Source organism: Globicephala melas, chromosome X, assembly GCF_963455315.2.
Source record: "Globicephala melas chromosome X, mGloMel1.2, whole genome shotgun sequence".
Taxonomy (NCBI): domain Eukaryota; kingdom Metazoa; phylum Chordata; class Mammalia; order Artiodactyla; family Delphinidae; genus Globicephala; species Globicephala melas.
Window position 1 is genome coordinate 84757559 of NC_083335.1, and position 9953 is coordinate 84767511.

At 48.7% G+C, this 9953-nt stretch overlaps 1 protein-coding gene across 1 annotated transcript; it reads left to right on the forward strand.

Annotated features, from left to right (window-relative positions):
- Positions 1-3871: 3871 nt before the first annotated feature.
- Positions 3872-9475, forward strand: PCSK1N (proprotein convertase subtilisin/kexin type 1 inhibitor). Its single transcript, XM_030846709.3, has 3 exons — positions 3872-4101; positions 8286-8758; positions 9147-9475. Exons 1-3 carry the CDS (start codon positions 3988-3990, stop codon positions 9337-9339), a joined length of 780 nt encoding a protein of 259 aa, XP_030702569.1. The 5' UTR covers positions 3872-3987; the 3' UTR covers positions 9340-9475.
- The last annotated feature ends 478 nt before the right edge of the window (positions 9476-9953 follow it).

Here is a 9953-nt window from a genome sequence, read left to right on the forward strand (position 1 = left end):
ATACCCAACTTCCTGGGTAACTCCTCCTGGACCTTTAGTTCTCAGCATAGATACCCTTTCTCAGGGGGAATTTTCCCAGCCCCCCTTCACTATGGGTGGTAGACCCTCTTGGGTACTTGACAGCTCTGGTGTAGAGGCTAAATTTGGTTGAGTGCTCCAGACAACTGTCCAGAATGGCTGCTCAAGCCCAGACTCTCACCAACAGTACGTGAAGGTTCTTGTATCCCCACATGACTGCCAGCACTTCGTGTGACTCGGTTTTCTAATTTTTGCAAATATGATGGGTGTAAAGTAATATTTCACTGTTTTTTCTAAAATTTGCACTTCTCTAATCATTAGTAAAATTGAGCATGTCTTCATATGCCTGATAACCCCATGGGTTTCCTCTTTTGTGATCTGTCTGTTCCTATCCTTTGTCCATTTTTCTTTGGGGTTCCTGTCTTTTTCTTGATGATTTCCCAAAGCACCTTTATATTCCAGATGTTTAACCTCTGGTAATTTCAGCCATAGCAAGTAGATATTTGCTGTTATGTCTGTTAACTTTGTGTATAGGATCTTTCATTAAACAGAAATTGTAAATTTTTTTTGGCCGTGCCGTGTGGCTTGTGGGATCTTAGTTCACTGACCAGGGATTGAACTCATGCCCCCTGCAGTGGAAGCAGGGAGTCCTAACCACTGGACCACCAGGAAATTCCCCAGAAATTGTAAATTTTGATGTGTATACTGTCATTAACATTCTTCCTTGTGGTTTGTGCTTTGGAAGTTTTGTTCAGGAAGTCCCTCCCCATATCAAGGTCACATAGGCTATTTTTTTCTATTAATTTATAGTGTTTCCTTTTACATGAAGGTCTTTAACCCGTCTGGAGTTACTGTTTGTATATGGTGTGAGGTAGGACTCCAGCTTATTTTCTTCCAGTTTTCCAAGCACCATCTACCTTTCTGGCCTTAGAACACATCCTAATACCTGGTAAGTAAAGTCTACCTTCTTTACTTCTCTTTTTCAGAATTAATTTAGCTCTTCACAGACCTTTATTCTTTTATATAGATACTTATTTATTGACATATAATTCACATACCATAAAGTTCATCATTTGAAAGTGTACAATTCAACATATTCTCTCAGAGCATTAATGTCTTCATCTGTAAAGAGAACAATTCCATCTCAAGAAATTGTCGTTGGGACTAAATGGTATTTTAAAGGTACTTTTGAATAAAAGGACATTGTTAATTGTTAGATAAAGATATCTTTACTTGAAATGAAGATAAGTCATATATTGCCCTAAAAAAAATAAAAGTGTACAATTCCATGGTTTTTAGTATATTCAGCCATCACCACTATTTAACACCAAAACATTTTCATCACCTCAAAAAGACACGCTGTACTTATTTGCAGTAACTACCCCCTGCACCCACTGCCATTCCGTTCTCTTCTCCCCTCAACCCCTGGCAACCACGAATTAACTTTCTATCTCCATGGATTTGCCTATTCTGGGCATTTCACATAAACGGAATCATGCAATATGTGGCTTTTTGTGTCTGGCTTTTTTCACTTGGCATATTTTCAAGTTTCATCCATATTGTAGCACGTATCAGTACTTCATTTCTTTTTATGGACAAGTAATATTCCATTGTATGGATGTACCTCATTTTGTCTGTCCATTCATCAGTTGGTAGACATTTGAGTTGTTTCTATTTGGGGGCTATTGTGAAAAATGCTGCTTTGAACATTCATGTATAAGCTTTGTGTGGACTCTTTATATACATTTTGAAATGTTTTATTGATTTTCTTTAAAATATTCAGCTGGGATTTAAATTAAGATTATATTGAAATTATATATTAATTTGGATATAATTGAAATATTTATAATATGAAATAGTCTCATCCAAGAGCATGAAATGTGTCTTCATGTGTCTTCATTTATTCAGATCATCTTTTATAACTATTAGTGAAGTTTAACGTTTTCTCTATAGAAGTCTTTTTGTTTTGGCCACATTGTGCAGCATGTGGGATCTTATTTCCCCAACCAGGGATCGAACCCGTGCCCCCTGCATTGGAAGCATGGAGTCTTAACCACTGGACCGCTAGGGAAGGCCCTCTATAGAAGTCTTATTATCCCATTTATACTAGTTTTCTATTGCTGTGTAACAATATTACCATAAGCTTCTTAACTTGAAAAAACATTAACTCACAGTTTCTGTGGGTCAGGAGTCAGGGTGTGGCTTAACTTGTTTCTCTGCTTAGGGTCTCACAAGATTGAAATGAAGATGTTTACCAGGGCTGCAATCTCATCTGATGCTCGACTGGGGAAGGATCTGTTTCCAAGCTCACTCAGGTTGTTGGCAGAATTCAATTCCTTGAAGTCATAGGACTGAAGGCTTCAATTTCTTGCTGGCAGTCAGCTGGAGGCCACCCTAGGCTCCTAAAGGCCACCCTCTGTTTCTTGCTATGTGAGGTTCCCCAAAGTGGCCACTTGTTTCATTAAAGCCAGCAAGGGAGTGGGAGTTGCCTCACAAGTTGATCATTTCAACCTCATTTTTAACATAATTATCTACATGTAATCATGTACATCTGGTCACCTTTGGACACACACACACACACACACACACACTCAAAGGGAGGGGATTACCCAAGGATGTGAACATCAGAAGGCAAGGATCATGGGAGTCATCTTAATTGCATGTCCAATACATCATCCCTGGGTATATACTCTTCAGGTCCAAAGGGGATATGTATAAGGATTTTCACTGTAAAGTTGTTTGTAACACTGAGGAGATAGAGGCAGTTAGAATAAATGGATTAGATATATTCACAACATAAATGGATCTTTCTTTTCCTCACTTTTGATTTATGTCATGTTACCATACTTTGTTTTAATTCCAACCAAAATGAAAATATCTTTATTTTTATCTGATTATAATAGTAATACCTATTCATTGAATCTTTTTTTCCCAGACAACTGAGAAAAGTGTAAAGGAGAACGTGACAAACCATCAGTTATCTCTCCCTGCCCCCAGTGACATGCCCTTCCATACCACTGACATGCCCTTCCTAACATTTTTCCCCCTATGGATACACAAATTTTACCGAAGTTTTGTTTCCTTTGATGAAGGAATGCAAAGAAATACTTCGAATCCTTTTGATGCTTGAAATCCTTTTGGAACAATATATGAGTAAAATCTATCAATGTATCTATCTATATATCTACGGAAAAGCAAGTAGATACAACAAAATAAAGACAGACGGGAGGAGTGTTGTGGAGATGAAGGGAGAGAAAGAATAAGAGGCAGGGAGAGACAGATGGGAGGGGAAGACAGAGAGAGCTATGGACACATAGGGTCAGAAAGAGAAACACAAAGCCATGGAGAGATGAAGATACTGGCAAACAGACAAGGAGAGGATAGAAAGGAACTTTTATTGAGCTCCTGCTGAATGTCATTAAACCTTCAAAGCCACTCTGGGAAGCAGCTACCAGTAACCCCTTTATGCAGGTAAGGGGCTGCACATTAGAATGGTGAACTGACCTATGTATGGTCACATCACCTGGAATGAACTCATCACCCTGTAAAGGCCCTGGTCCATAGGGCATCCGTAACTGTTTATCCAATGAACAAAGTCATATATCTTCTCCCCAAGGAGGGAGAGGCGAACACCAGACCCTCATTCCCCTCCACTGCGTCATTTTTTCCTGCCTGTCTGCTGAGGCGACAGCAAGGTCTGTTGCCCTGGCAACTGCCCTCCGACCGCCATGGTAACCGCCATCGCAGTCTCCAGCTCGCCACCTTGCCCCTTGGGCATCTCCATGGCAACGGGCGGGATGGAGGGGCTGCGGGAGCTCCTAGGCTGCGCCTGCGTAGGGTGGCGAGAGGGGGTGGGCAGGGTTCCCCGGCGTGCGCAGCCGCAGAGCACCGCATCCGTGTCCCGCTAGCCCAGGCGCTGCGCACTTGCCAGCTAGTCCGCCCGTCCGGAGCCCGGCTCGCTGGGGCAGCATGGCGGGGTCGCCGCTGCTCCGCGGGCCGCGGGCCGGGGGCGTCGGCCTTTTGGTGCTGCTGCTTTTGGGCTTACTCGAGCCGCCCCCCGCGCTCTGCGCAAGGCCGGTAAAGGTGCGACGCGGGTCGGGCGCGGGGTGGCGGTGGGGTGGAGGATGCTACCAGCGAGGGTCGGTGCCCTGCCTCTGGCTCCTCTTCTCGCTGGTCCTGCTCCCGGGACGTGCGGAGAGATCGGCCCGGGTGGCCGGGGGTCCAGACGCCAGTCTGTACCCAGGCCATGCCGGGGTTGGTCTCTTGGGTGTGCGGGTGGCAGTGTGCGGGGCTAGTCGGGCCACCGCACTCTGCTGGTCCGCCCGGGCTCGGCCCGCCCGCCGCCTGTGGCGCTGTCCATGGGACTAGCGCGATTTAAGGCAGGGGCATCGGTTTGTGTGCGCATGGTTTGTGTGCGCATGATGTGATGATAGGGACGTGAGGGTGTGCTCTCCCTGTGTGCGTCTTTTCATGTAAGGGCTTCCGAGCGTCCATACAAAGGTGCTAGTGTGGGTCTGGGTGTGCAGTGTGTGATGCTTCTGCGTGTGACTTTTCTCAGTGACACTGTGCTTGTGAATTCTATGGTAATGGCGTGACTTATGGGCGTGTCTTTCTGTGTGTCTGTGTGATCTTGTTTTTGTTTGGGAGAGAGTGGTCTTTGCACCCCTGAGTGCATATCCCATTTTGGTTCTGTTGAACTGAGTGACTAGGATTTTGTATGTGTGTTCACGAGGCTGTTCCTCCCTGCTTCTTTGTGGAGCTGTGTCATTGTGGGGAGAGGAGCCATGATGTCTCTTTCAGTGCTGCGTTATGTCTTTAAGGGTGGTGCTTGTTCTTGCATCTGGATGGCTTGGCGATTGTAACCGCGTGAGCATCAGTGTGCATGAACATGTGCAGTTCCTTGCGTGTGGATGTGGCAGTGTTGAGTTGCATATGTGACATCTCAAGGCCTGTCAGTCCAAATGAGTGTGTGTGAGGCCATGACTGTGTGTGATTCCCCGGGGTGTCTGAGGGGTGGTGGGCATCAAGGGCACTTGGAGTACATCCTCTTCATGAAGAGTTCAAGGCTGTCTGTGTCAAGGATGGTGTTTTTCTTAATTAAATATTTTTTATATATGACATAATACATTTAAACATATGTATATACAATGTAAGAAATAATGATAACCCTCTTGTGTACCCATTACTCAGCTTAAGAAATCGAGCATGACCAATTGTTAGAAGCCCCTGGGTGCCTCTCCCTAAGGCAGCCCCTCTCCTCCATAATTATCCTGTATTTTCTGTTAATTGATCCCTTACTTTTGTTTGCAGCTTATCACATATGTATGTATCGCTAAACAATATCTTGTCTAGTTTTTCCTCACAGAAATGGAATCATACTGGGTGTGTGGCTCCTGGTAGTCACTAGAGGTCACTAGGAAGTCATCAGGGTGTCTAGTAGTCGCAGGCAGTCTGCAGTGGAATTCTGTAACTTGCTTTTTTTTTTTTTCCTCTACATTGGTTGTGAGATTCATCGCATTGAAGTATGTGGCTATAATTCATTTATTTTTATTGCTGCATATTTTTTTTTTTTTTTTTGCGGTACGCAGGCCTCTCACTGTTGTGGCCTCTCCCATTGCGGAGCACAGGCTCCGGACGCGCAGGCTCAGCGGCCATGGCTCACGGGCCCAGCCGCTCCGCCGCATGTGGGATCTTCCCTGACCAGGGCACGAACCCGTGTCCCCTGCATCGGCAGGCGGACTCTCAACCGCTGCGCCACCAGGGAAGCCCATGCTGCATAATATTTTATCCCATGAGTATATCATGGTTTATAGATACATTCTCAATACGTCAGCAACAACATTTGGGTTGTTTCCAGCTTTTCTTTCTTTTTTTCCCTCCCTTCACTTTTATGTTATTACAAACAGTGCTGCTATAGTTCTTCATACACTTGTGTCCAGCAGTATATGTGCAAAAGCTAGTCTGAGGTGTAACACCCAGGAGTGGGGCGTAGGATATGTGTATCTTTTAAGACATTGCCAAATTGTTCCTCAAAGTTATCTTAACCATTGAGTTCCCAGCAGCAATGTATAAGAGCTTCCATTTTTTCTATATCCATGTCAACATTTGACATTATCAGACTTTAATTTTGGCAATCTTTTGGACGTATTCTGCATAGTGTATCTCACTGGTGTTTTAATTTGCATTTTTCCTGATTACTAATGAGGTTCACTATTTTTCATTTGTTTAGTAACTTTTTTGTTTTTTTCTCTTTAAAATTTATTTATTTATTTATTTATTTTTGGCTGTGTTGGGTCTTCGTTTCTGTGCGAGGGCTTTCGCTATTTGCGGTGAGCAGGGGCCACTCTTCATCGCGGTGCGTGGGCCTCTCACTATCGCGGCCTCTCTTGTTGCGGAGCACAGGCTCCAGACACGCAGGCTCAGTAGTTGTGGCTCACAGGCCCAGTTGCTCCGCGGCATGTGGGATCCTCCCAGACCAAGGCTCGAACCCGTGTCCCCTGCATTGGCAGGCAGATTCTCAACCACTGCGTCACCAGGGAAGCCCTAGTAACTGTTTTTGGTTCCTCTTTTGTGAAATACTTGATCATCAATTTTGCCTATTTTTATATTAGTTTGCTTTTCTCCTACTGCTTTTTAGGCATTCTCTGTTTATTGGACATTAATCCTTTATTGACTGTGCTACAAGCATCTTCTCCCACTCTGGTTTTACTTTTCGTTCTTTTTAGGATGTCTTGGGATAAAAAGAAATCCTTAATTTGAATGTAGTTAAGTTTATTTGTCTTTTCCTTTCCATTGTTCCCAAATTTGGATCACTTGTTCTTCCTGCACAGTTTATTGAAGGAGTTGGTCCTGTACCCACTGCTCTGCAGTGTCTCCTCTGTCGTAGCAAGTGTCAGTGTGTGTGGATCTGTTTCCAAGCTCTGTTCAATCCTATTCCTTCCGCTGCAATCGAATCTGCGGTTTAACTTGCCCATTTAATTTTTGATTTCATTAAAAGTGTTTTTCTAGATGTTCTAGATGTTTCTTTTTCAAATCTTCATGGTTATTTTAATGGTCATTAGTTCCTCTCTCATACTTTTTTTTTTTTTTTTTTTTTTTGCGGTACGCGGGCCTCTCACTGTTGTGGCCTCTCCCGTTGTGGAGCACAGGCTCCGGACGCGCATGCTCAGCGGCCATGGCTCACGGGCCCAGCCGCTCCGCCGCATGTGGGATCTTCCCGGACCAGGGCACGAACCCGTGTCCCCTGCATTGGCAGGCGGACTCTCAACCACTGCACCACCAGGGAAGCCCTCTCTCTCATACTTTTGATAGTCTTTTATTTCTTTAAACTTATTGAAATTGTTTCAAAACTGCCTGAACTGAAAATTAGTCACTGGGTAATTTATTTTACAGATAGACTTGCACACATGCCAAATGATATATGGACACGGTTATTCATCCCAACATTATTTATGAGAATAGCAAAAGATTGGAAACACCCTAAATGTTCATCAATTGGGGTGGTTAAATAAACTATTATACATCCATACAAAAGAGAATCAATACAGAAGAAAGGAAGGAAGAGAGAAAGGATGCTCTTAAGGTACTGATCTAAATATAGATTCCAAAAAGCAAGGTGCAGAACAGTCTGCTACCTTTTGGGTAAAACAAGTGGACAATAGGAATCTATAAAATGCAAATACAGGTTCCTGTTGTCCACAGCATTGATATAGAAAAATCCATAGCTGTCATATCTACCATCGCTACTCCTATGAAACAAACAAACAAAAAAACCCTGGTCTTGGGCTTCCCTGGTGGTGCAGCGGTTGAGCGTCCGCCTGCCGATGCAGGGGACACGGGTTCGTGCCCCAGTCCGGGAAGATCCCACATGCCTCGGAGCGGCTGGGCCCGTGAGCCATGGCAGCTGAGCCTGCGCGTTCGGAGCCTGTGCTCCGCAACGGGAGAGGCCACAACAGCGAGAGGCCCGCGTACCGGAAAAAAAAAAAAAAAACAACCCTGGTCTTCAACAGCCCTGGGGCAAGTTCTGAGTCACTAGGAAATCGTTAGGGGTGGTGAATCTAGGGGTCTTTGGTGGTCCTAAGAGTGTCCAGAGATATTTGGGGGTCTCCATTGACCTTAGGGGTGTCTACTCATATTTGAGGGGCCACAGCGCCTTTGTTGGCATGTTGGCATCTAGGGATATTTGAGATCCACGAAGTCCCCCGGGTTGGGGGTCCCTGGCCTGACGGGCGCTGACGACCTCTCGCTCCCCACCTGTCTTCCCGCAGGAGCCCCGCAGCCTGGGCGCAGCCTCTCCCCCCAAGGCTGAGGCCAGCGCTCCCCGCCGCTTCCGGCGGGCAGCGACTCGAGGAGAGGCGGCGGGGGCTGTGCAGGAGCTGGCGCGGGCGCTGGCGCACCTGCTGGAGGCCGAACGGCAGGAGCGGGCGCGGGCTGAGGCGCAAGAGGCTGAGGATCAGCAAGCGCGCGCCCTGGCGCAGCTGCTGCGCGTCTGGGGCGCACCCCGCACCAACGACCCGGCGCTGGGCCTGGAGGACGACCCCGACGCGCCAGCCGCGCAGCTCGCCCGAGCCCTGCTCCGCGCCCGCCTGGACCCCGCCGCCCTCGCAGCCCAGCTTGTTCCCGCCCCTGCCCCCGCCCCGGCACTCAGACCCCGGCCCCCAGTCTACGACGACGGCCCCACGGGCCCAGATGCCGAGGACGCCGGCGACGAGACGCCGGACCTGGATCCGGAGCTGCTGAGGTCCCCCCCAACAAGGGGTGGTCGGGGCGGGGGAGGGCGCCTATAACCCGGGAGGAGGAGGGCGAGGAGCGGCGGGGGCCTGCTTCACGGGGTGGAGGTGCGAACACCTAGGTCCTGGAAGCCTGGGAGGGAATTTTCTAGTCCTGGACCTAGGGTGTGGAGGCAGAGATGCCTGGCCGGCTTCCTTCGTCCGAATGGGAGGGGGGGAAACTATAGTTTCAGGGATGGAAGGCGGAGACAACTGTCTCCAGGAAGCAGTGGGATGCCTGGGTGGGAGGAGGCTGCCAGGTCCCCAGGCGGTCCGGGGTAGCGGCGCTGTCCAGGTCCTAGGGCCGGGGCGTTGACGCACGGACACGTCCTCACTGCATTCCGCTCTGCTCCCCTTCAGGTATTTGTTGGGGCGGATCCTCGCGGGAAGCGCAGACCCCGAAGCTGTGGCTGCCCCGCGTCGCCTCCGCCGAGCCGCTGACCAGGACCTGGGCCCTGAGGTCCCCCCTGAGGGCGTACTGGGGGCCCTGCTGCGCGTAAAGCGTCTGGAGACCCCCGCACCCCAGGCCCCAGCGCGCCGCCTCCTGCCCTGAGCACCGCCTGTATCCTGCGCGTACTCCGGCGGCCCAGGACCGCCCCGCCCCTGACACCCCGACAGCCACTGTTGCTGCCCTGGAACCCCAAGATCCCCACCCCTGACCCCACAATAAATATGATCTGAAGCAACTATGTGCTTGTTTGAGTGGCAGTGTCTAGGGGGACGGTGGACTGGGTGGAGATTGCTGCCCTCAGACGAGGGAAAAGGGGCCCCTGCCCTCCATCCTGCACTTTTGAGACAACCCCTGCCTCAGTCTTCGCTTCTCCTCACTGGGGAGATATCCATATGGACAATGGCAGTGCCCACCCAGATTCTGTGCCGTTTCTAGGCCTCGCTTGGGAATGGGGAGCCCAGAAGGCTTTGAAGCCACTTTCAGCGGCATCTTCTGGGGGTCCATCCTCCTGGGGACCAAGTGGTGGTCAAGGGGTGGCTGTTTGTGCGGCATGTGAGTAGAGCTTGGGCGGTGCTGGCACAGCCACTTGCACACATGAGCCCCTGCCTCCTGATACGGGGAGGGGCTACCAGCAGGAAGAGAACCAGAGTGGGCTGCCACTCCCGGCCAGGGGTCAGCCCTCCCAACACCATCACCTCCTGGCATGGAACTCTCTG

Excerpts from the sequence above, each read along its gene's own strand:
- PCSK1N (XM_030846709.3), top strand. The coding sequence starts at position 3,988 with ATGGCGGGGTCGCCGCTGCTCCGCGGGCCGCGGGCCGGGGGCGTCGGC. Across the intron at positions 4,102-8,285 it reads TCTGCGCAAGGCCGGTAAAG|GAGCCCCGCAGCCTGGGCGC; the intron begins GTGCGACGCGGG and ends GTCTTCCCGCAG. Across the intron at positions 8,759-9,146 it reads CTGGATCCGGAGCTGCTGAG|GTATTTGTTGGGGCGGATCC; the intron begins GTCCCCCCCAAC and ends GCTCCCCTTCAG.